The following is a 26,819-nucleotide window of genomic DNA, read 5'->3' as shown; positions in this document are numbered from 1 at the left end:
TTACAGGCCCAAATTGCCCTGGACATATTGGCTCTGCAGTTAAAGCGTTGGGCTGCGGACCAAAGAATTGTGGGTTCTATTTAGGTCAAGGGCACGTGCCTCTGTTGCGGTTCGGTCCCAGCCCTGGTCGGGGTCATGTGGGAGGCAACCAGTTGATGTGTCTCTTTCACATTGATGTTTCTCTCTCTCCCTTCCACTCCATCTGAAAATCAGTGGAAAAATATCCTTGGGTGAGGATTTAAAAAACAAACAATGGAAGGCCCAAATTTATACACCAGCTGCTGCTTCGTAGCTCCTTGACATTGTATAAGTCAGTAATCTCTTTGAGACTGAATATTCTCATGTATAGAATTTGAGGGAAAATGTCAGGATTTGTGAATGTTCAATGAAATGATGTAAATCAATGCTTTAAAACCATAAAATATTACCAAAAAGTTTGTAATTAGGGTTTTTTCCCCAACAATAATATAACTCTTCTTTGTTTTATTCCTAGCAACATGTTAAGGATACCTGTAAGAAGGGCCTTAGTAGGCCTTTCTAAATCTCCTAAAGAATATGGTGAGTATTTTTTTTTAATTTGCATTTTTTGTACTTTCTATTTTTATAAGTTTTATAAGGTCTATGGAATGTTTATTGAAAGACCCTAAACTCTTAATTTGTTTTCTATAAGAATCAAAAAAATGACCCAAGTCAAATAGAATTATTTGTGAATATAACTTTACCTTAAGCAGTTTATAGAAATTATCATGAAATAGAAAGTAACTGGAACTGCCCATCAGCACCATAAATGGAAAAAGTTATTCTGCTTTTGAAAAGTGGTCTTCCCATGAACGTGTTTAAGTAGTATTAAAAGTTTCAACTTAGCCCTGGCTGGTTTGGCTCAGCAGTTAGTGTTGGCCCGCATATCAAAGAGTTGTGGGTTCGATTCCGGTCAAGGGCACGTACCTGGGTTGTGGTTCGGTCCCCAGCCCTGACCCTGCTCAGGTCATGTGGGAGGCAACCAGTCAATGTATCTCTCTCACATCAATGTTTCTCTCTCCCCCTCCCACTCTTTCTGAAGATAAATGGAAAAATATTTTTGGGTGAGGATTAAAAAGTTTCAACTTAAATTATTATTAAAAGTAGATAACTATATTCTATTTGGTGTTCAGGATTGAAAAGCTTTTCTAATTCAATATTTTAAAAGTTTGAATCTGGAGAAAGTTTGAATCTTAGGGTAGAGTTAATTAATCTATTATTCTCTGCTATAATGAATTAAACTCTGTTAATTTATTTTTCACTTCAATATTTTTGTTGGTCAGTTCGAAAAACTTCCACAGTAGCAAGCAACTTGATTGAGGTGTTTGTTGATGGCCAGTCTGTCATGGTGGAACCAGGAACTACCGTCCTCCAAGTAGGCATATGTTCTAATTCTCTGTTTTTGTGTATGTTCTGTTTTGTGTGTTTTTTTAAATACCACTTTATTTCCTTACACTGTTTATCTCTAAAATTTTCAAGATTTCTTGATAAATGCTCATAAAAGTAGTATGGGTAGTAAAATGACATGAAAATAAGTTTGATTTGAAATCTTGGCATTTGAAAGTGAGCTGTCATTTATATGTTTCTGACTTTTTATTTATTTAATTTTATTGATTTGAGAGAGAGAGAGAAATGTTGATTTGTTGTTCCACTTATTTATGCATTCATTGGCTGCTGCTTGTATGTACCTGACTGGGGATCAAACCTGAAACCTTGGCGTATAGGGTCTACACTCTTACCAACTGAACTACCTGACCAGGGCTGTTTCTGACATTCCTAGTGACCTATGGCAGTTCTTTTGTTTCAGTTCTGTCTTCCAAACCAATACAGTCGTCCCTTGCCACTTTGCGCTTTGACTTTCACGGTTTCACTCTATCACGGTTTTTTCAAATATAGTATAGTATTTGAAATATAGTATAGTATTTGAAAAAACCACGATAGAGTGAAGCCGCGAAAGTCGAAGCACAAAGTGGCGAGGGACAACTATATAAATAAAGAATCCTGCTTCGTGGAAATTCACTTATCACGGTAGAGTCTGGAACTGATTAACCAGGATAAACGAGGGCCGACTGTACTCATTAAGAAATTTTAAGTTACTGCCCAACCAGTGTGGCTTAGTGGATTGAGCGTTGTTCCATAGACTGAAGGGTCCTAGTTTGATTCCTGGTCAGAGCATATACCTGGGTTGTGGGCTCAGTCCCCAGTGAAGGGGTGTGCAGGAGGCAGCCAATCAATGTTTCTCTCACATTGATGTTTCTGCCTCTCTCTCTCTCAAAAAAATCAAATCATATTTAACAAAAAAAGAAATTTGAAGTTACTTAAATTATTAGTTAATATAGATCACTTTGGGGAAAAAGTAATCTTTGTTGTGAGCCTGCTTGATGCTTTTGACTTTCATGTAACCTTTCAATTTCAGTATATTTATAGGTGTATAACCTATAGAACAGATAAATGAAGGGTAGTACATTCTTGAATACTTAGTTTCTCCAGACTTCTCCAGAACTAAGAACATTGTTCATGCAGAAGTGATGCTTCATTCCATCTGCAAGTTATCACAGAGTCCAATGCTTTTTATTCATTTTAGCCACCATTTCTAGACTGTCTGCCAGGCATAGACATGTAGACAGTAAATATATAACAAAAATATGTTCAAGGTACAGTGCAGAGTATTTTGGCAGGTATAGGAGGTGGTAGAAAGAGCTGTTAAAGGTGTTTCAGTTGATCCCTGAGGAGATTTTAAAGGATATAAACAAGGAAGCTTCACATAATTTGATACCGATGGAACATAAGGTATATGTAGAAGATGAGATAACAGGAAATCAAGTTATTCTGGTAGGGAACATCTAGTCATGAAAGAAGATCTATGCCATACTAAAGCTTATAGTTTGACCCATCAAGAGTTTTTGTGGCTATTAAGCACTGTGACAGTGATAGTAGGATAATGGCTTGGAGACTAATAAGACTGGAGTGAGAAATAAGGAAAGAGTATCTTGCATTTGTGCCACAGGAAGTGAAAAGGCCTAAAATAAATGGTAGCAGTAGGAATGAAAACAGGATGGTAGAGTCAAAGGAGAGTGGGATGTAGATAGACAGGCCTATAGGAATGATGAAGACCAGAGGAATTTTTGTGGATTCTTTGTTAGCTTATTTGGGGATGTATTAGAAGGGGACCGAAATAGGTTGACTTTTAACTTTGTGGAGCATACACTTGCATAAGTTCTTGTTTAAGTCTAAAGCTTGGAAAAGAGAGGACTCTGGGCTGCAGATGAAAGCTGAGATGAAGCCTGGCTGGTGTGGCTCAGTGGTTGAGTGTTGACCCATGTACCAGGAGGTCTCTGGTTCAATTCCCAGCCAGGGCACATGCCCAGGTTTGGGGCCAAATCCTCAGTGGGGGCATGCAGGAGGCAACCAGTTGATGTTCTCTCTCATCAATGTTTCTCTCTCTCCCCCTTTCCCTTCTTCTCTCTCTAAGGATCAAAAAAGAAAAAAAAAAGAAAGTTGAGATGTATCATGTAGAATGTGAGATAGTACAAAGGCTGCAACAGTGTCTGTTTCACCCACTGCATCAAGCATGTAGGAAGACTTGATCCATTTTTGTGAAGTAGTTAAAACATTGGACATTGATGAGATTGCTTTAGAGTGATGGCTAAAGCTGGAAGAATTAACTCTAGAGGAAATTTGAATATGTTTGTTGTAGACTCAGAGAAGTAGGAGTGGTAATTGGTAGATCAGAACTAATTTCCCTTACTAGGCAAACAGGAACTGGGAAAAGTTTCATTCACAGTGGGATTGGGAGTCTGGGGTCGGGTATATGAAGCCAAAGATAGAACCAAATCATAGCCAGCTAGACTGTGTGAAATGGAGTCTTTAATCCAGAGGAGGAGCGCTAGGCAGAGAGGATGTCCATGTAATGAAACCACTGGGACAGAGTTATGAACAGTGGTTCCAAGTAGAAATGGGGAGTCGGGCCTTCAGCACAGTCTGAGAATACTTCATCTGATTTCTTCCACATGAGGTGTAGACACTCTGAGAGTCCTTAAAGAGGCAGCTTCAGAGCAGATGGATTGAAATCAAGAGCAAAGGAAGAAAATAATCTTCAGGATGATGTAAAAATGAATGAAAATACAGATATTTATAAATAGGAGTAATAAGATAGGGGGATGGCCTCATCTCCACCAGCCCCCTCCCCCAGTGTTTTAGGTAAGACAAGGATGAAGGAAGTCTGGCTATTCTAATGCAAAAGTTTTTTACTTACTGTCTTCTAGGCTTGTGAGAAGGTTGGCATGCAGATCCCTCGATTCTGTTATCATGAAAGATTGTCAATTGCTGGAAACTGTAGGATGTGCCTTGTTGAAATCGAGAAGGCTCCTAAGGTACTTAATACCTAAAATTCTACACCTGCTGCAGAAGGTAGAAAACTTTATTATTATTATTATTTTGGTACGTGCCCCTAGCAGAAACCGAACCTGGGACTCTCTGGTCCTCAGGCGGACACTCCAACCGCTGAGCCAAATTGGCCAGGGTGAAGGTAGAAAACTTTAAATCTCTTGCAGCAAACTTTATTTAGAATCAGTGTTATAGTGGAGAATCTAGTCCCATTTACTTCTATCTATACGGCTATTATTTGTGTGATTATATTTGTTTCTCTTCATATGTGGAAACACATCGTTAGAAGTGCTTCGTAAACACAAGTGCTATATAATTTTAACAGATTTAGAAATTAAAGATGACTTCTTCAGCTGTCAGTATTTCCAAATGGCTGTATGACACACAACTGGATGTGGAGTTGCCAAGCAGTACATCACAAGTGCTTGTGTTGTGCCATTCTCACTAGAGAATAAGGTCACACAGAGAAGGTTTACTTTCAGTTTAATTTCATTTTGGCTTATGTAAATTAAAAAAACAGTTATTTGATGTTCTGTTTCAGGGCCACATACAAAAAAATTACATTGATAATTAGAATAAAATTAAAACTTAGGATACCCCACTTGTTTCTAAAAGAACTGCAAAGTGCCAGATTATCATATTATGAACATGAAAACTAAAAAATTCAGTCTTCAAAAATACTATCTTTTTTGTTTGTTTTTAAAAGTATAATTTAATGCTTTTATATATTGGTTTACTTATAATTACAAATAAATACAGATTTTCCATTGAAATTCCAGGTTGTCGCTGCTTGTGCCATGCCAGTAATGAAAGGTTGGAATATCCTGACAAACTCAGAGAAATCTAAGAAAGCCAGGTACTTTGCTGTTTTTTGGCTTAGTAACTTTTCTTACAGCAGAAAATTATTGAACTGAGATTATTGCAGTGATATATTACTGCACTGGTATAAAATATGTTTGTTTTTGTTTTGCATTGTGTGTTTTTGCTTTGAATTAATATAAATATTTTCTGAGGACCATTCAGCAACTTTTGGAATTTTGTGTTGTTACAAGTCATAATTTTCTAGATTCTCTAATGATAGTTTATTCTAGTTTCGGTAAACATTTCTTTCTTTTTTTTGTTAATCCTCACCCAAGGATACTTTTTTATTGATCTTTTAGAGAGTGTGGAAGGGTGGGAGGGAGGGAGGGAGGAAGAGAGAAAGACAGACGAGAGACATTGAGAGAGACACCTCGATTGGTTGCCTCCTAAACAACCCTGACCAGGTCTGGGAATCAAACCTGCAATGCAGGTATGTGCCTTTGACTGCAATCAAACCCGAGACCCTTTGGTCCGTAGGCTGATGCTCTAATCACTGAGCCAATCTGGCCAGGTCTTGAAAGCATTTCTTAGGTTGTGTTTAATACTACTTGAATGATTACATTGACATTTCTAATAATAAATGTAAAACTAATGCTAGCTATGACAGCATATATCTGTGAAGGTTATTTAAATAGCATATGTGTAAACCATTTTATATATTAACTTATACAGAGAAGGTGTGATGGAGTTCTTGTTAGCAAATCACCCACTGGATTGTCCTATTTGTGATCAAGGAGGTGAATGTGATCTGCAGGTATGTAGTCTAATCTCGTAAATCTTTTTGGTTCTCTCAAGTTTTAATTTTGTTAGCAGCATTTGATTAACTTTCTTGTGATCTATTTAAGGACCAGTCCATGATGTTTGGAAGTGATAGGAGCAGGTTTTTGGAGGGGAAACGTGCTGTGGAAGACAAGAACATTGGCCCCCTGGTAAAGACCATCATGACTAGATGTATACAGTGTACTCGCTGCATCAGGTAATTCCCCCCTCCTTCTGGAATATCATTTGTATAATTATTTAATATTCACAGAATTTAGTGTAATAACAACACTTCCATTTGGTGGGAGAAGAGGGATGTTTTTAATGTTTTTTTTGCATCAGCCAGTAAAATGAGTAAGTTGGTCACTTTTGGTTAATATCAGTTTCAGTTGGTTTAAAAATCAAAATATGTAAGCATTAACTCTGATAATTTGCTGAGCCATGTACATGTGATTTGTGCAGTTTTATGTATGTGTGTTATGCCTCAAATGGCAAACATTTATTGAATTTTTTTTAATCTAGGGACTATGCTCACCATTGAAAATATACTTATGTCTTCTTTTAGTGCTCTGAAAATCATTATCTCTTTGTGATCATGAGTAGGAAAGGAGGTTAACTTTGCTGGATTTGACCATTTGACAGTATATTTTTATCTTGCAGGTTTGCAAGTGAGATTGCAGGAGTAGATGATTTGGGAACAACAGGCAGAGGAAATGATATGCAAGTTGGCACATATATTGAAAAGATGTTTATGTCAGAACTGTCTGGGAATATCATTGATATCTGTCCTGTAGGTGCCCTGACCTCTAAGCCCTATGCTTTTACTGCCCGGCCTTGGGAAACAAGGTACTCATTATTGTATTTTTTGATAATTTTTGTCCTTTAGTTTGCTACTATTTAAATTTTCTTTTTTTATCCTCACCCGAGGACATTTTTCCATTTTTTGTTCAGATAGACCGGGAGGGAGAGAGAGAGAAACATCGATGTGAAGGGACACATCGAGTGGCTGCCACCCGCACAACCAACCAGGGCCGGGGACAAACTGCAACCGAGGTACGTGCTCTTAGCGGGAACCGAACCCAGGTCTCTCTGTACTGCAGACTGACGCGCCAACCGCTGAGCCAAACTGGCCAGGGCTAAATTATTATTATTATTTTTTTATATTAATTTTCTTCCTGAGTCCTAAGTCTTTTGGTCTGCTAAGTTATTATTTGTTTGCTTTAAGTAAAATCCTTTTGCTGGGAAGTCAATAGTTATAGAATGAATGATAAGATGAACCTGTGCAGCCCTGGCCGGTTTGGCTCAGCTGTTAGAGCATCAGCCTATGGACCAATGAGTCATGGGTTCAATTTCGGTCAGTGGCACATCTTGGTTGCAGTTTGTCCCGGCCCTGGTCGGGGTCGTGCGGGAGGCTACCAGTCGATGTGTCCCTCTCATGTCAGTGTTTCTCTCTCACTTCCTCCCACTCTATCTGGAGATAAATAGAAAAATATTCTCAAGTGAGGATAAAAAAAAATAATTAAAACAAAATGATGAACCTGTGCAAATTTATTGTAGTTTTCTTGGAAATTAATTCCAAAGTACTTAACCACAAAATTATTTCATTCACTTGATCTTCCAAAGAGTAAAATTGTCTTTATTTTTTAATAATTCATAATCTATTTTCATTGTGTACTGTTTGTACCTATGTGAATATTCATACTTTATTTAATCAATTCATGTATCAGACAGTTTGTTTCTATTTTTTATAATTACAAATCTTTGATGAACATTCATAAGTTTTTGTGTATGTCTCTGGTTCTTCTGATTAAACCAAGAAATGGAATTGGTAGGTGCAACAGATTTGTATATTTTTAAGGTTCTAGAAACCCTAGAAATTGCCCTCCAGTTTTAAATTTCCACCAGAGTATATGGGAGTTTTTTAAAATTCCAGGTATTAAACCATGTATTTGTATATACAAAAGGTTTTGGGGGTGGGAACAGTACATAACTGAGATGTTTAATTAGAGAGTTTGTTCCCGTCTCTTGATACTGTCCTACAGGTCTCTGAGACACTGTTCATTTTTCTTAAATCTTTTTTTCTCTTTGTTCTTCAGATTGGATAATTTCTATTGATCAGTCACCAAGTTCATTATTCTTTTGCCATTTTGAGCCCCTATCGTAAATTTTTTATTACCATCATACTTTCTAATGCCAGAATTTCTATTGGGTTCTTTTTTTATAGTTTTTGTATTCTTACTGAGACTTTCTGTTTATTGATTTATGGTTGTTGTAATTCTCTTTAATTCTTTAAACATGACTTTTCTTAGATTTTGAACATATTTTAATACTCTTTATTTTTATTTTTTAGCAAGTCCTTTTAGGAGTTGACCTTGTGGCTGTAGAACTTAGTTATCAGATAATGATTATGCTCAAGTTCTTTGAGCCAATAAGGCTTCTATACTCTGTTAGTGAATCTGTGTGTGGATAGAGGAGCACATTCAAAGTTCAGGCTGTTTTCACGTCGGCCCAAATTGTACTTTCCAGTGGGCACTTTGAATCTCATTGTTCAGGAATGTGTGACTAGCTTGGGCCCTCTCTGGTCTCAGCTGCACATAGATGCAACTATGACTATAGCCTCAGGCTAGTATCTTTGGCTCTCCTCAGCTCAAGGATCTCCATATTACTTCCACAGACAGCTTTGCTCATTGTTCCAATTGTGTGAGTGTTCATCTGCAGGAAAGAAGCTTCCATCTTCATAGCCTGCCCTACCCTGACAAAACCTCCAGTTCAAGGTGGGGCGAGAGGGGATGAGAACTGCCCTAAGACAGAACACAACTGATTTCCACTGTTCTTACTCAAAGTTCAGCACTTTTTCCAGTCGTAAAAGTTTCTCATGATGTTGTATGCCTTTGATAGATTTTCAAAGTGTTGAATTGGTTGTTTTTGTTCATTTTGTTCAGTTTTATTGCTGTTTGGGGGAAGGATTTGTCAAGCTCCTTAATTGACCAAAACCAGAAATCTCTTGTTATTTATTCTGATACTCGGATAGTTTCAGATTTAACTATTTAGAGCCCTTCCCATTGGCTTGTATATCAGATAACAGTTTTAAAGGCTTCATTTTTGCATTAGGAATTTATGTGATATATTTATTCATATATGAGGGTTTTTGTTTTAAGCATTTTCTCATTTTTAGAAATTCAGAAAGGAAAGTAATTGTAAAATTTTTTTGTGTAGGGTAAACCAGATAGCAGAAACTTTATCCTTATTCATGAAACCAACCTGGTAAATATACGTATTTATTTTCTCAGAAAGACAGAATCCATCGATGTAATGGATGCAGTTGGAAGTAATATTGTGGTAAGCACAAGAACTGGAGAGGTGATGAGGATTTTGCCAAGAATGCATGAGGACATTAATGAAGAGTGGATATCTGATAAAACCAGGTATATGCTATTCTGCTTTCTTTTTGCAGTTGATTTAAAGGAAATTTTATAATTTTAATTTTAAATAAATATCTTTATAACTACAAATTAATCGATGAATATAGACTGTTAAAATCTGTACTAGTGCCCTGGCCGGTTTGGCTCAGCAGTTAGAGCGTCGGCCTGCGGTCCTGAGAGACCCGGGTTCGGTTCCCGCTAAGGGCGCGTACCTCGGTTGCAGTTTGTCCCCGGCCCTGGTCGGTCGTGCGGGTGGCAGCCACCCGATGTGTTCCTTTCACATCGATGTTTCTCTCTCTCTCTCTGTTCCTCTCTCCCCCTCCCACTCTACCTGAACAAAAAAAAAATCTGTACTAGTTGTATAGAGAATAGGACAAAACTGATATTAATAGCCCTAGACATGTCACTGATTTTCATATTAACTTTGAGAAATACCTTTTTTCCTTCTAAATGGAGAAAGTGACATAGATGAAGACATGTCCATTTGTTAATTGGAGAAAAGAAGCTAAATATAAAGAGTTTGTACAGTGTAATTTTTTGATAAAATATCTAGAAATACTCAAGTTTTATAAGTAAAAATGATTTTAGTTTTTTTCATCTGTTATTTGTGTTGTAGTTTTAAGATTATTCAGATAGCTGAAAATAATTGATAAGAATTCAAGCTTTTTAGATGGTGTTTTAGTTTTTAGCTGATACTCATAAAATATTTATTAGTTTATTTCCCAAAAAAACTAGAATAATTACTTGTATTCAGGTATTTATTATCTTATTTGATAATTTAACCAATACTGTATATAAATAACTTTTTAAGATTTTAAACTTGAAAATTATAGTTGCCTCTTTTGCAAGATCCCATAAATGGTGTAATTTCTGTTACCTAGATTTGCCTATGATGGTCTAAAACGTCAAAGACTTACCGAGCCGATGGTCAGAAACGAAAAGGGGCTTTTAACCTATACCTCCTGGGAGGATGCACTCTCTCGTGTAGCTGGAATGGTAAACATTGAAATATAGAATAAATAGTATTTGTGATTTTCAAGTGACTTCTTTGTAGTGAAGAAGGGTTCTATATTTTGTCACTTATTTCCTTTTACCAAGATTATCCTTGACAAACATGTATTGAGAACTCTATGCCAGATGTCAAGAATGAATACTGGCTTGCCAGAGCAAAAATGGAGGGAATGGCTTTCAACATACGTAAAGGGCTTGAGGGAATGACAGACACCTGAGAAAAGGTTGTATTTAACTATAATCCTAGTCTTCATCCTCCAAACCTCATTCTGAGGCCCTTTGTTCCTAATTTAAAACAAAACAGCTTCCCTCCAAGTTGGTATTAATTAGCCTTGGCCCCACATATACCTCTGCTTCTTACTTTTAGATTATTAAATGATTGATGTAAAACTTTTTATTAAAAGTTTGTTGCGTTTTTCTCCTTGAAAAGGATTATTGTTTAGATTTTATTTTTCAGTTACAATTGAAAATGAATCCTGTTTTATTTTCTGAACAATTCATTGTGGTCTTTGCTGAATGAAGATTTCTTGATAATATCATTTGCATTCATTTCCAGTTGCAGAGTTTTCAAGGCAAGGATGTGGCAGCAATTGCAGGTGGCTTGGTGGATGCTGAAGCCCTAGTAGCTCTCAAAGATTTGCTTAATAGAGTGGACTCTGACACCCTATGCACTGAAGAGGTCTTCCCCACTGCAGGAGCTGGGTGAGAAATAGGAAGCTGGAGTCTAGGCTCCCTCCCTCCCTTTCTTCCCTATACCAACATACCTATAGTATCAGTAACTAAAATGTGACAGCTTGGATTCTGCAACATGCCCACCAATTTATTTTTACACAGACCAGAGTTAAACCAGGAATGGTTGGATAATCCAGTAATAAATAAGTTTCTGACATTTTGATGTAATTTAGGAATACTTCACAAAAAAATTTTTGTCTGGGATTGCCATGGGTTTGTTGACATGATTGTCAGTGTGAATTAGTTTTAAAGTAAACTTGTACTTTTAATTTTGTATTTCTAGCACAGATTTGCGTTCTAATTATCTTCTTAATACTACAATTGCTGGTGTGGAAGAGGCAGATGTTGTCCTTCTGGTTGGTACAAATCCACGTTTTGAGGCACCTCTATTTAATGCTAGAATTCGAAAGAGGTTAGTAATATTGAGGGTTTTAAAAATATTTAACAATTTGTTTTATATATGAAAAATTATTATTTTAGCTGATTTCTAATAGTGTTAGTAGGAGTGCAACTTTGGAAGATTATTGGAGGACAGTTTCTATTTATGTATTTATTTTTTATCCTCACCCGAGGCCATTTTTCCATTTTTTGTTCAGATGGAGCGGGAGGGAGGGGGAGAGAGAGAGAGAGACATCGACGTGAAAGGGACACATCAAGTGGCTGCCTCCCACACAACCCAGCCAGTACCAGGGACAAACTGCATCTGAGACATGTGCCCTTAGTGGGAGCCGAACCCGGGTCTCTCTGGACTGTAGGCCGATGCTCTAACCACTGAGCAAAACCGGGCAGGGCTGGAGGACAGTTTCTAACAGGTCTATTTTCCCCTCTCATGATTTTACATTTATCTTATTTTTAAGTAATTCAAGATTCTTGAAATGATCGCTGTGTACACTTTTTTTTTGTAATACTGCTCACCCAGATTAACCAGTGTTAACATTTTGTCATACTTGTTTTATTCTTTTTCCATGTATATATGTGTGAATTTAATTTTCTGAATTATTCGGAAGTAAATTGTAAACATGATGCCCTTTTATTCCTACTTTTGTGTGGATGTGGATTTTCTAAGAACAAGGGACATTATCTTAAATAATCAAGTATTTAGTATTGATACAGTTTATATTCAGCTTTTACCAATTTTCCCATAAATTTTTTAGAATAATTTTTTTCCTGCCAGTGTCTAGTCTGCAGTCACACATTGTATAACTACATTGTTATGACTCCTCAGTCCCTTTTTTGGTATTTTTTGAAGAACACAGTTATTTTGTGGAATGCCTCTCCATATTTGTTGTTGTTGTTAATCCTCATCGGAGGATATTTTTCCATTGATTTTTTTTTTGAGGGATGGGGAGAGAGAAACGGGGAGAGAGAGAGCAAGCGAGCCATATGAGAGACACCGATCGGTTGCCTCCTGCACAACCCCAACTGGGGCCGGGTATTGAACCTGCAACCCAGGTACATGCCCTTGACTGGGAATCGAACCCAAGACCCTTCGGTCTGCAAGTCGACACTCTAACCGCTGAGCCAAACTGGCCAGGGCACCCCCATTTTTTATATGTTAGGGATGTATGAATGGGTTGACCATATAATTTATTGTCTGAACATGGACGACACTCTTGAGAGATATTAAGTACTCCAGGATAATAGGTAAAAACCAGCACTGTTTCAGACAACTCAGAATATGTGGTTACCTCATTTATAACTATGGATCCACACTTCCATGTCATGATGTAGTTTATTTTTATGAACTTATATTTATTTATTATTATCATTATTATTTTTAAATCCTCACCTGGGGATATGTTTATTGATTTTAGAGAGAGAGAGAGAAACATCAATGTGAGAGGGAAACATTGATTGGTTGTCTCCTATATGTGCCCCAACGGGGATTGAACCTGTAATCTAGGTATATGCCCTGACTGGGAATTAAACCCACAGCCTTTTGGTGCACCAATGACCAGGGCTTTCATGAATTATATTTAATGGTGTTAGCGGATAATTAGGAGATAAATAACTCTAATTTTATTCTAAAATTAGCCTTTGTTTATAGCTGGTTTATACAGTTAGCATTCTTACACAGAAAATTAATTCATTGAATACCTTTGTGTGTATTTTTGCAACACTTTATTTTGAAAGGTACACAATAAATTATATTTGTTAAGGTTAAATGCTCTGTTAGTGCGTTTGTGCTTTTAACATTTTGTAATATAAATAAGATGTAACGCCTAGCATTAATGAGATCAATGACTTAGTAATTTAGCTCTAAAAACTATGCTCTTTTTATTTCAGCTGGCTTCATAATGACTTAAAAGTGGCCCTCATAGGCAGCCAAGTGGATCTTACTTATAGATATGACCATCTGGGAGATTCCCCCAAAATTCTTCAAGACATTGCTTTGGGTAGCCACCCATTCAGCCAGGTACTCTCAAATTATATTATCTACTGTTGTTGATTTTTAAGTATTATTTTAAAATTTTCTTGTTTTTGTAATAACATTTGATGAGTTTTTAAAATTACAGCAATGTAGATAAGATCATGGAAGAAAGTAAAACATTTAAAATCCCACCACCCAGACAAGTATTGATAATCATCACTCTGTTCATATATAGAGTAAGATAGACGAATACACAGGCAAACAAACAAAAATGAGGTGATACTGCAAATGCTGTTTTTATTTACTAGAGTTTAATTTTACTTGAAATGATCAGAAGAGACATTGAAGCGAAACTATAAAAGGATTAAATTTTGACTTTCAATGAAATCTTTATTGTAAATTATTATTCCTAAAAGAAATTTCACCAGTTCTTTTCTATGACTTTTTTATTACCGAATTCTTTATATATATTCATTTCATTGCTGTCTAGATTATAGTGGGGTGTTCCCCCCCCCCCTTTTTTTTTAAAGAGAGGCTCATAGATGCACTATTCCTTGAATTCTTGCTTGCTTGAGAATATCTAGTATTTCTGAAGAGAGCCCTAGCAGATACAGAGTTCTAGGGTCACACTTTTTTTCTTTAAACTTTATAAACAACTTTTTGTTACTGTGGAGAAGCCTGACATCAGCCATATTCTCCCCAGCTGTCTCCTAATTTTTTTCCTGCCTATACACTTTTTTCTTGATTATTTATCCTTGAACTATAATAACTTCACCAGAAAAGATCTTAATGGTGGTGGTTCACTGTCACTTTTTTTTTTTTGATTGAATGATTTTTAGACAGAGATGAAGGGAGAGAGAGATAGAAACATTGATGAGAGAGATTATCGACTGGCTGCCTTGTGCATGCCCCACACTGGGAATTGGGCCCACAACCTGGACATGTGCCCTGACCGGGAATTGGGCCCACAACCTAGACACGTGCCCTCACCGGGAAGCGAACCAGTGATCTCTTGGTGTATGGGTTGACGCTTAACCACTGAGCCACCTTGGCCAGGCTCACTGTCACCTTTTTATCTGACATGCTCTGCCTTTCAGTTTGAAGATTCACAGTTCTCTTTATTTTAGAATGTGTGTGTGTGTGTGATTGTTTAAAAAATGTAAGAGGTTTATGTTGCTCACATAACAATGGTTCTGGTGGTCAGTTTGATATCTGATGTAGGTTTCCCAGGGTGTCATCAAGGAAGGAGCCTGCCTTCTTGCTTTGCTGTCATTGCATTTGCTCACTTATGGGTTTGTGTGCGCTTCTCATGGTTCCAAGATGATTGCTTCATTTGTAGCCCCAGCTGTAGACAAAAAGAAAGTCAAGTGCAAAGGGACAGAGCAGCCAGGCCCTATTTGAAGAGGAAGAACATTATTGTAATTACAGTGATCAAAAATATTAAAAAGTATTTATTGAGTATCCCTCTTTTATTTCTAGTTTTTATCCCCAGGCCCCAGAAGGTGATTAGTGTTCTTCAGGAAAGTTTTCTTGTATAATAGATCTAAATGTATTATTTTATTACATAATTAATTCTATCCTCTTTATCAAGAACTCTTAACGATACAGATATTGGATCCCCTTTTCTATAATTTTTTTCCTTTGTTCTTTTGTTCTTTTTCAGTTTGTTTTATACAGTTTTCTATACCCTGTCTTTCTTGTTCCTATATTTACAGTCACATTTTATTTTGCTTATTGTTTCTGGAATTGTGTTCATATCTAATTTCTCTTCAGTTCCTTCCTGAGTTCTGATACGAAGATCTTCTATTGTATAATACTCTCTAGTATGTCACTTATTTGAACTTCTGTTTTTTAAGTGAGAAAAGTGTGTGTTTTTTATTATGTTGGAGGCTATTGAAAAACTTTCTCTAAACCCTTCCCATTTCCTTGGGAAATTCCTCTTGCAATGACTGTCCTCCTCTAAGTATCTAGGCATAATTCTCATGCTGATTCTTTGATTGGGGCTAGCTGTTTATTGAAGAATGATACAGAGGATGGGCGGGAGAGTGAGCTGTGTAGTCTACAGCCTTCTAATTTTTCATCCTCCACCAAATCTGTAGCTTCCTTTTCCCTTGGGATGCACTCCTGCTTAGTTCTTCTCATTCAGAAACTTACTATGGTTCAAAGCAAACTGCATTGGAATCTAGTGACCAATGCTTTCCCTACCACTTTCTCCCTGTCTTGGGCATGGTGAGTAGGTAGAAGACAGTGGACGTGGAACCTCAGCATGGTTTCTCCTGTTACACAGTACCATCTGGATTTCTAAGGGGAACATTCCCTTATTTTTCTGGGACCTACCCATAGTCATTCTGCCCAAAGGATCTTGGTGAGGATTTTGATTACCAATGCTTACTTTGAGAAAATCTATTTTATCTGGTACTTCTTTAACCACTTCACGTAGCATTGGCAAGATGTTTTGATTAAATGTAGCTCTATGTATGTCTGGATGTTGATTGACTAAAACTTGGAGACAATGTGTTGTAAATGCAGATTTGGTGAAGTTTAGTTTTTGTGTATTTTTAATTTTAAAAAAATTATTTTTCAATAGGTTCTAAAGGAAGCTAAAAAACCTATGGTGGTTTTAGGCAGTTCTGCACTTCAAAGAAATGATGGGGCAGCAATTTTTGCAGCTGTTTCCAGCATTGCTCAAAGGATTCGGATGAGTAGTGGTGCTGCTGGTGATTGGAAGGTTATGAATATTCTTCATAGGTATGTTGAGTATTTTACATAATATTAAACTCAAGTAATTTTGTGTATATGTGTATTACATTGTCACCTTTAGATTTACAAACAATATTTAACAGCATTATCTCAGCAGCTGGTGTGAAATAGAAACCTTTACTTTCTTTGTGAGAAAAACCCAGGATAATAAATAATATTAAAAATATCCAAAATAGCAGTAAGTTCTGAGAAAATCTGTAAAAGCTGTATCAGTATAACTTGTTTCAAAAATTGCAACAGGTCTTAGATTAAATGAAAATGTAAGCTAACATGAGAATGTATCTGAAGGAAAGTTTTTTGGTGATTACATTAATAATGCAAGTTTATTTTAAGAAAGTTCAAAAGAGAAGAAAGTGTGCAAAATAGAAATCATCCTTATTCCACTACCTATAGATAATTACTGTTGCTATTTTGGTGCACTTTTATCTAATCTTTTATTTCCTAAATATTTTTTAGTTATATAGTTGAAATCATACTGTGTATACAATTTTGTGTCCTGATTTTTTTTTTTTTAATTCTCACCCGAGGACATTTTTTCCATTTTTTGTTCAGATAGAGTGGGAGGGAGAGAGAGAAAGAGACAGAGAGAGAAAGAAAGAGTCGCATCGAGTGGCTGCCACCCACATGGCACAACAACAAGGCCCGGGGACAAACTGCAACCGAGGTACATGCCCTTAGCAGGAACCGAACCCGGGTCTCTCTGGACCGCAGGTTGACGCACTAACCGCTGAGCCAAACTGGCCAGGGCTTGTGTCCTGATTTTGATCAATTTTCATTACCAAGTGAAAATTTATTTCTATGATTACAAATTCTTTATAAACTCTAATGGGCATTCTATATCATGAGTAAATATATTTTAGCCATTTCCTTGTTAACATGTAAATTGATGCTAGTTTTTATAAATCATGCAGTGATACACAGATACCTCTGAACTTTAGATTATTTCCTTAAGGTAGATTTCTAAAAGTACAACTATTGGTGCAAACAGGATAAATATTTTTGATGTTATTAATGCATATTTCCAACTTGTTTCAGAAAGGTTGTACCATCTGTATATTAGTGAGTTTTCCCATGTCACATAATCCTTTCTACCTAAAGTATTATATTTCAAATTCTTCAAATTTTTTTAAGGATTGGGGTTAAACAACTTTTTAAAGAATAATAGGCAAATTTTATAAAATTTAAAAGTGTTCAAATGCATTCTTAAACAATCATTACATTGTTAATATTTCTCCTCTTGCTGCTTTGATATGGCATTGTAAATCACATAAGTATTTTTTAAAACTGTATTTTTACATAGAGTTTATTTTCATTGACTACCTCTAGATCCTTTCTAGCCACAGTTTTTTGTTGTTGTTAATTCTCACCTGAGGATACTCTTCCATTGGTTTTTAGGTAGAGTGGAATGGAAGGAGGGTGGGAGAGAGAGAGAGGAACGTCGATTGGTTGCCCCCCATATGCACTCAACTGGGGATCAAATTCACAACCTGGTTATGTGCCCTGACTGGGAATAGACCCACGACCTTTCAGTGTATGGGACGTTGATCCAACCAAGTGAGCCACGCCAGCCAGGGCTCAGCTATGATTTTTAATAGGGATTGTATTAAATCTAGAGGTTAGTTAACATTTAACAATGTTAAGTTTTGTAATCCATAAACATAGGATGTCTTTCCATTTATTAATGCCTTTCATTTCTTTCAAAGTTGTTTTGTACTTTTTGTTATACAAATCTTGTACTTCTCTTGTTAAATTTTTGTCTATTCTTTTCATGTTGTTGCACCAGAGAGTTTGACAGAGCAGCAGCATCTAGTGGGAGTTGATTTGATCTGCCCTCCTCCCTTAACAAATAGGTAAAAAACCAGTTAGGTTTATACACAGTTAAGTCCTCAGAATGGCTACTATTTCTAGAAAGAAAGTTAACAATAGGAAACTAGACCAAAGACTCCCAGTTGTTCAAAGTATAGTTACTCCAGACTTTAAAAAATTATTTTCTGCTTATAAGAGTAATATATGTTCACAGAAAAAGTTTCATAAAGACATACACCATTGTGTCAATTATAGTTTTCTCTGAATTACAGTTTTTTGAGTGGTGTTTAAATTTATCCCTTTTGGTTTTCAAGATCACCTGTTTTTCTCTAATTGACTGGCTTATTATATGTTTTATGACTTAACACATGTATTAATTTTATGAATAAGAATCCACTTAAAACAATTGCAATTGGCAGAAAGTTTCCAAAATTATTTCATTAAATATAATCTAGTGAAGAAACACAGTGTCCTAAACATCTTGTTTCTTTTTTTTTTGCCATTCTTAAACCAGTAGAAGATTGCTGTTTCTGGTTTTGACACCTGTTTCAAATGGGTAAAAAAGGTGAGGGAAGGATTTTGACAGCGTTGAATAAAAAATAGATTAGGTATCACATTTAATCTTTTTTTTTAATCCTCACCCAAGGACATTTTCATTGATTTTTATCTATCTATCTATCTGTCTATCTATTTATTTATTTATTTATTCACTTATTTATTTATTTTTTGGTATGTGCCCCTAGCGGGCACCCAACCCAGGACTCTGGTTCGCAGGCCGACGCTCCAACTGGTGAGCCAAACTGGCCAAGGCTTTTTATTGATTTTTAGAGAGAAGGGAAGGGAAAGAGAGGGAAAGAAACATCAATGTAAGAGAGAAACATGTGCCCTGACCAGGCTGAGAATCAAACCCACAACTTAGGTATGTGCCTTGACGAGGAGTTGAACCCGTGACCTTTCGGTGTATGGGACAGTGCTCTACCAACGGAGATACACTGGCCAGGGCATATTTAATTTTTTATAGTGAAAATACTGCATTCATGCTAAAAATCCCTAATTTTACAGGATTGCAAGCCAAGTAGCTGCTTTAGACCTTGGCTATAAACCTGGGGTGGAGGCAATTCGAAAGAACCCTCCCAAAGTGCTGTTTCTCCTGGGAGCAGATGGAGGTTGTATCACTCGACAGGATTTGCCAAAGGATTGTTTTATTATTTATCAAGGTAAGTAGCATCTGTGACACCAGAAACAGAATAGTATACTTTGTGTATTAGAAACTGTATGGCAATATATTCAGTGGGTCGAGTATTTTCCATTCAGGAGTTTCCCATACACACCCTCCAAATATTTTTATTTTATTTTTTTAAGATTAAAAAAATTTAATATTTAGAGAGGGAGAGAAGGGAGAGGAAGAGAGAGTAACATCGATTGTCTGCCTCCTACATGCCCCCAACCAGGGATCAAGCCTGCAACCCAAGCATGTGCCCTGACTGGGAATCAAACTGCAAACTTTTCATGCATGGGATGACGCCCAACCAGCTGAGCCATATCAGCCAGGGCATCTTCCAATATTTTTAAAACAAATTATGGCCTGGCCTGTGTGGCTCAGTGGACTGAGCGTAGTCCCATAGGCTGAGAGGTCCCAGTTCGATTCCTGGTCAGGGCACATACCTTAGTTGCAGGCTTGATCCCTAGTTAGGGGTATGCAGGAAGCAGCGATTGATGTTTCTCTCTCTCTCTAAAAATATCAATTTATAAAAAAACATATAAAACCAAATTATAGGTTTTATTTGTAACATAGTTGATACTGCTGTTAAGAATTATTACTTGATATTACTTAATAACAGAGAATTGAAAGAATTAATAGAAACCTCAATGCTCCCAGTAACAGGGATGGTTAAATTATGGTTTATTTTTACAGTGAAATAATATATAACATTAAAATTCAGCTTTTCTTCTTTAATATATTTTTATTGTTTTTGTTTTTTTGTTTTGTTAAAGAGGAAGGGAGAGATAGAAACATCAATGTGAGAAAGACACATTGATGAGCCGCCTCCCACACGCCCCCTCCTGTGGGGATCCAGCCCACAACCTTGGCATGTGCCCTGGCTGGGAATTGAACCAGGACCTCTAAATCCATGGGACAATGCTCAATCCACTGAGCCACATCGGCTAGGCTAAAATTCAGCTTTTCAAAGAAACAGTGTTAAACGTTAAAAATCATGAGTTCTGTGTACAAGACTTCAATGTATTATATTTAACAGTGCTCCTTGGGCTATTTATGTTTGACTCATTTCCTTTTTTTTAATCCTCACCCAAGGATATTTTTCTGTTTATCATCAGATAGAGTGGGAGCGAGAGAAAGAAATATCAACGTGAGAGAGACACTTCGACTGGTTGGTTGCCAGGGTCGGGGACAAACCACATCCAAGGCAGGTGCCCTTGACCAGAATCGAACCCATGACTCATTGGTCCATGGGCCGACACTCTAACTGCTGAGCCAAACTAGCCAGGGTTCATTTTCTTTTTTTTAATTTTTTTTTTCTTTATTGATTTTAGAGAGAGAGGAAGGGAGGAGAGAGAGATAAAAACATTGATGAGAGAGAACATCGATTGGCTGCCTCCTGCATGTCCCCCACTGGGGATTTAGCCCACAACCTGGGCATGTGCCCTGACCAGGAATCGAACCAGCAACCTCTCTGTGCATGGGTTGATGCTCAACCACTTAGCCATACTGGCTGGGCCAGGGCTCATTTTCTTGAACTCTAGTTCATTATAAATGAAATCAAGTTTCCCTTTTCATGTCAGTAGTTTGTATCTTGATTTGATAAAGTTAAACCAAAATACATAAACTCAAATTATATTTGTAGTCCTATCCAGAGATAGTTATTGTTGGTGGTTTTGATACACATACTGCATACATTTTCCTATGCATATACAAACATGAACAGAAATAAAATCAAGCTATGTTATTCTATAACTTTCATTTAATTCATTTCTTTTTTCCCCCAACAGTATTGTTAAACTATTCATGAGTGAGTTTTTCAGTATACTGTTTTCTATACTTACCCTTTTTGGTATTCCTGCCCTATTCCTGTTGTACACTTTTTGTTCTTCCACCATTTCAGTCGACTTTGCCAAATTTCAGTAATGATCACTTGAGTATTTGTAATCGTCAAGAGAAATGATGTACCTAGTTGCCCATTATATATGTATGTATGATGTACATATTTGTGTATTTGCAAACAATAATCTGGGAAGATACATATCAAATACTTTAACAGTATTTTTCTTTGAAAAGGGAATTGAATTGTAGGCAAGGTGGGTATTAATTTTTATTCCAGTACTTCAGTACTATATTGTTTTAATTTTAAAACACTTTTATAATTTAAAAAATGGGATTTTAGAAGGATGTATATTGTGTTCACATAATAGTACCTAATCAGTTTTTTAAATAAAACGTGGTTTACCATTTTGCATCTTTTCACAGGACATCATGGTGATGTTGGAGCACCTATAGCTGATGTTATTCTCCCTGGCGCTGCTTACACAGAGAAGTCTGCTACTTATGTCAATACTGAGGGCCGAGCTCAGCAGACTAAAGTAGCAGTGACACCTCCTGGCTTGGCGAGAGAGGACTGGAAGATTATAAGAGCCCTCTCAGAGGTATTTGTTCTTGGTGATTCTTGACATGTTAGTTTGTCAGAATGGTTTTCAAAGTCAAGGAAGATGCAAGTCTGAAATGCAAAGATTTTAATTATCTCTATAGGAAAAATACGTTTAGAAAATGGGGATTTAGCCCTGGCCGGTTTGGCTCAGTGGTTGGAGCATCCGCCCACAGACCAGAGAGGCCTGGGTTTGGTTCCCACTACGGGCACGTACCTTGGTTGCAGTTTGTCCCCAGCCCCGGTCGAGGTCATGTAGGTGGCAGCCACTTGATGTGTCTCTCTCACATTGATGTTTCTCTCTCTCTCTTCCTCCGTTTCTCCCTCCTGCTCCATCTCAAGATAAATGCAAAAATGTCCTTGGGTGAGGATTAAAAAAAAATGGGGCTTTGGCCTGGCTGGTGTGGTTCAGTGGACTGAGTGTTGTCCCATGGACTGAGAGGTCCCAGTTCGATTATTCCTGGTCAGGGGATCCCCATTTGGGAGCATGCAAGAGGCAGCCAATCAATGTGTCTCTCACATCGATGTTTTCTCTCCCTTCGTCTCTAAAAAATCAATAAAAACATTTTTTTTTCTAAAAACAAGGATTTGAAATTGGTATTTTAATTTTTGACTTCTCTTTTGATATTTCTTTGAACTCTTTTTACTGCAAAAAGAATCATGAGATTTAAAACAATATGCAGTTGTCTATAAACTGTATATGATCAGTAACAGGTTAGCAGAAGCATTCACATTTCGCATAGCATTATCTCTTTAATCATTTATTTCATAATCACTCTGTTTTCTAAAGATAAATTACTAAAGTACTGACAGCAATTTATGAATTAGTAGAATTTTTGTTTTGTTTTTTTGTCCTTACCTGCGGATATATTTTCCATTGAATTTTAGAGAGAGTGGAAGGGAGGGAGGAAGGGGGAGAGAGACAGATGGCAGACATTGATGTGAGAGAGACACATGGATTGGTTGCCTCCCTCCCATACATGCCCCAACAGGCCAGGGATCAAACCTGCAACCCAGGTACGTGCCCTTGACGGGGAATCTAACCCGAGATCCTTCAATATGTGGGCTGACGCTTTGACTACTGAACCACACTGGCCAGGACTGAATTAGAATTTTCAACAATTGTATTTGGCACTTAACCACTTGCTTAATATACACACACTAATGGCACTTAACCACTTGCTTAATATACACACACTAATGGACACTAGTAGATTTTTCAGTAGTACTGCAGTATTTTACCATAGTTGCAAATTATATACAGGGATGAGCAAAAGAAGGTTTACAGTTGTGAGTGTGTAAAACACAGAGTTTATACTTGTGTTATTATTTATTAATTATTGTACTATTTTATATATAAACAATTATAAGCCTACTTTTGTCCACCCCCGTAATATTTGAAAATTTTTATTAAAGTTTTATGTCAATTTTTGGGACCTGATATGTTATAGATTGCAGGTATAACTCTTCCATATGATACTCTGGATCAAGTAAGGAACAGATTGGAAGAAGTTTCTCCTAATCTTGTTCGGTATGATGATGTTGAAGGAGCTAATTATTTCCAGCAAGCAAGTGAGCTCTCCAAGGTAAAAACTTATCTATATGCAGTTTTCATAATAGTGTATCCTCTAGTGTAATGGTAATCGTTTTTAGTACTATTATTGATCTCTTACTCCTTTTTTTGCAGCTAGTGAACCAGCAACTACTTGCTGATCCCCTTGTTCCACCTCAGCTAACAATAAAAGACTTCTATATGACAGGTATGTAATTGTCAACATGACTGCCAAGTATGAAAGGTGGTAAGGAATAAGGCCACCTAGATTTACCATTATGATTGCAACCTGTTAGTGATGGTATTTGATATTTTTAATCTTTGAAGATTTTTTAAAACAGAACTAATGTAATTTATATTTTCTGATTTAACTGTAATTTCTTTTCCTGAAATGTAAGCAGAGTTTGAAAATGCAGGGAAAGTTAACAGATTTTTTTTTTATCCTCACTTGAGGTCATTTTTTTGTTTTTTGTTCAGATAGAGTGGGAGGGAGAGAGAGGAAGAGAGAGAGAAACATCGACATGAAAGGGACACATCGAGTGGCTACCTCCCACAACACCCAACCAGGGCCGGGGACAAACTGCAACCATGGTACGTGCCCTTAGCGGTAACCGAACCCGGGTCTCTCTGGTCCGCAAGCCAATGCTCTAACTGCTGAACCAAACTGGCCAGGGCATCAGATTTTAAATACAGTCAAACCTTAGTTCCTGACTGACTCCCATCTCGAACAGTTTGGGTCTCCACAGACAACCCTTTCATGCTGATAGCTCAGCATGATAAAATCGTCTTTCAGGCGACCAAGAAAGGGTAAGTATGAGTCAGTTTACTGCTAAACCTCCCGTTGTTAACATCTCAGGAAATTGTGTTGTGAATATTTTTGTGGATTTTTTATTTTTTATTTTTTTGCACTTGTTGCTGGCGAAATGGGCAGTTAGCATAATTTTAAAACAAAGAGGCCATCAAAAGTGGTGATGTTGCTAAGAGTGTGAAACTGCTCATGAAATAATGATCATGCAATTAACAGGCAATTAAAGAGGTAGAATAACTATTGTTAATTTGGATAGATGAAAAGCAGTTATCCAGTGATAGTATTTTGGGTGCAATAATATGTGGAAAAGCAAAGATGTTGCATGTTGACCTGAAAGACACCCCAGGAATGAGTGCTGAAAGCGATTCGTTTAAAGCTAATAGGAGGTAGTTCAATAAACTTAAGAAAATAAGTGTTTGTTTATAGAATAAACAGTACGTGATACATGTATTGCATACAAGAATGGTTAAAACGGAATCGTATAGGTTCTGGAATGGATTACTTCAGTTTACATCATTTCTAATGGGAAAAAATGATTCGGTTTTTGAACAAATCACTCCTCAGCCTTCTGGAATGAATTAAGTTCAAGAACCAAAGTTCCACTGTATAAAGTTTTACTGTTGTATGTAAAATCACTGTGTAGCAATTTAGGGAGAATTTTTCTGTAAAGGTTTTCCTGAGAATTACAGTAGAAGAGTCAAAACACTTCAGTGGTGAAACGTGTTAAATGGTGCTTCTGATGGAAAATGTTAGGAATGTTTTTAAGGAATGCAAACTAACTGAAACTTGTTTACTGCAGATCTTACAACAGTTGATATAACATCTAGGTTATGAGGTAGTTGATAGATTATTTCTTTTTTTTTTTTTTTTTTATCCTCATCCGAGGACATTTTTCGATACTTTGTTCAGATAGAGTGAGAGGGAGAGAGAGAGAGAGAAACATCGACGTGAAAGCGACACATCGAGTGGTTGCCACCCACACGACCCAACCAGGGCTGGGGACAAACTGCAACCAAGGTACATGCCCTTAGCGGGAACCGAACCCGGGTCTCTCCGGACCGCAGTCCGACGCTCTAACCGCTGAGCCAAACCGGCCAGGGCAATAGATTATTTCAAAAAATTTTTTTAACTAAAAGCAGGTAGGAGTATATTTCAATTTTTTTTTATGTAATTTATATCTAAGATTATTTTAATAGGATTTTTAGTTATGTTATAAAAGGTGTGTTCATTGTAGAATATATACCTAAGCTAAAAATAGCAAGAAAAACTCATTATGAACCCACTATCCAGAAATAACTATTTTTTAAAAATATTTTGGTCAGTCATTCAGGGATATAAACATGTTATTTATTTTAATGAAAACATGATTATTTACTTATTATGGGGCTTTTTTTGGACAGCTATTGAAATACCACATAATACCATAAAATTTACCCATGAAGTGTACAATTCAATGGATTTTAGTGCATGTTATTGTGACCTTTTTCCAATAACTGTATATTTGCATATTTTTCCAACACCTTCAATACTTCTCTATAATATGTTTAATGGTTGCTTACTGGCACATTGTTTGGCTGTATTTAATTATTTTAAAATTTTTTAATTGGTTTACTTTAGAGAGAGGGAAAGAGAGAGAAACATCGATGTGAGAGAGCAAAGCATCATTTGGCTGCCTCCTGCACACCCCCTACTAGGGATCAAGCCTGCAACCTGGGCAGGTGCCCTGACCAGGAATCAAACTGGCAACCTTTCGGTGCTGAGCCAAACGGGCCAGGGATGTATATAATTATTTAATCATTCTTAGGAGTACTTATTAAAAGTATTTAGCTAATAACAGGATTATCTTCTGAATTTGTTAGTTGATCTCACAAAATGTGCATATAGTTACATAGTTTTATATTGCCTTTTTTTGTTCCTGAATGTGTGAAACAAAGTTTTCCTAAGTGCTTTTTCAAAGTTATATTATCAAAATGCACCTTTTCTTAATATCTTTCAGATTCCATTAGCAGAGCCTCACAGACAATGGCCAGATGTGTTAAAGCCGTCACAGAGGGCGCCCAGGCAGTAGAGGAGCCATCCATATGCTGAAACCTCTGCCTGGAACCCAGTTTTGCTCTAAGTACTTCATGGACAATTATGTCTCTTTAAAAATAATCTAAATGATGTAATTTTAAAGGTTCTGTGATGCTTATTTGAAAACAATATTGCAATCATCAAAGAACTTTGAGGTTCCAAGAATATTTGTGTATTGTGTGTAAACATTGAATAGTTTAATAAACATGTATACAGATGCTCTTTCATGTAAAAGTATTGATAGTCTGTGACGAATACAAAGAAAATCCTTAAAATATGAATTTTTCTTTATAGATCATTTATGTTTGTAAATGGATGCACTAAGCAGAGCTTCCACTAGGGCCCCTTTTTTTCATTGCTAAAATAAATATTTAAGCATTCTGTCAGGCTAGGTACATAGAAAAATATATATAATCATATATTGCATATATCTTGGAAAATTATAATGATAGATAATAATTCAGCTTTTTCTGTGTGCTAAGTTAGCACTCTGGTTTTACATGTATTATCTTGTTTTGTCCTTGCTCCAACCCTATGAGGTATATTATCTTATTTTACAGATGAAGAAACTGAAGCCCAGGGATATTAGGTAGCTTGCCCA

General features: G+C 36.7%; 1 protein-coding gene across 2 annotated transcripts in view; it reads left to right on the top strand.

Moving 5' to 3' along the window:
- NDUFS1 (NADH:ubiquinone oxidoreductase core subunit S1) overlaps positions 1-26,605 on the top strand; it is a 30,858-nt gene extending 4,253 nt beyond the window's left edge. Inside the window, exons 2-19 of one of the 2 annotated variants that reach the window (XM_036253755.1) lie at positions 494-558; positions 1,302-1,393; positions 4,284-4,391; positions 5,184-5,260; positions 5,938-6,019; positions 6,111-6,241; positions 6,685-6,870; positions 9,315-9,449; positions 10,328-10,442; positions 11,014-11,159; positions 11,473-11,601; positions 13,476-13,605; positions 16,148-16,308; positions 19,189-19,343; positions 21,611-21,786; positions 23,237-23,371; positions 23,473-23,545; positions 26,142-26,593. In XM_036253755.1, coding sequence (XP_036109648.1) covers positions 498-558; positions 1,302-1,393; positions 4,284-4,391; positions 5,184-5,260; positions 5,938-6,019; positions 6,111-6,241; positions 6,685-6,870; positions 9,315-9,449; positions 10,328-10,442; positions 11,014-11,159; positions 11,473-11,601; positions 13,476-13,605; positions 16,148-16,308; positions 19,189-19,343; positions 21,611-21,786; positions 23,237-23,371; positions 23,473-23,545; positions 26,142-26,233 — 2,184 coding nt within the window. In that variant the 5' untranslated portion in view covers positions 494-497 and the 3' untranslated portion in view covers positions 26,234-26,593. Of the gene's footprint in view, positions 1-487; positions 559-1,301; positions 1,394-4,283; positions 4,429-5,183; positions 5,261-5,937; positions 6,020-6,110; positions 6,242-6,684; positions 6,871-9,314; positions 9,450-10,327; positions 10,443-11,013; positions 11,160-11,472; positions 11,602-13,475; positions 13,606-16,147; positions 16,309-19,188; positions 19,344-21,610; positions 21,787-23,236; positions 23,372-23,472; positions 23,546-26,141 lie in introns of those variants that run through there. The other variant, XM_036253754.1, reaches the window with a different exon arrangement.
- The last annotated feature ends 214 nt before the right edge of the window (positions 26,606-26,819 follow it).

The sequence above is a fragment of the Molossus molossus genome, unplaced genomic scaffold, assembly GCF_014108415.1.
Source record: "Molossus molossus isolate mMolMol1 unplaced genomic scaffold, mMolMol1.p scaffold_m16_p_11, whole genome shotgun sequence".
In the NCBI taxonomy this organism is placed as follows: domain Eukaryota; kingdom Metazoa; phylum Chordata; class Mammalia; order Chiroptera; family Molossidae; genus Molossus; species Molossus molossus.
Note: the sequence above shows the minus strand (reverse complement) of the source record. Positions and strands in the feature narration are given on the sequence as shown.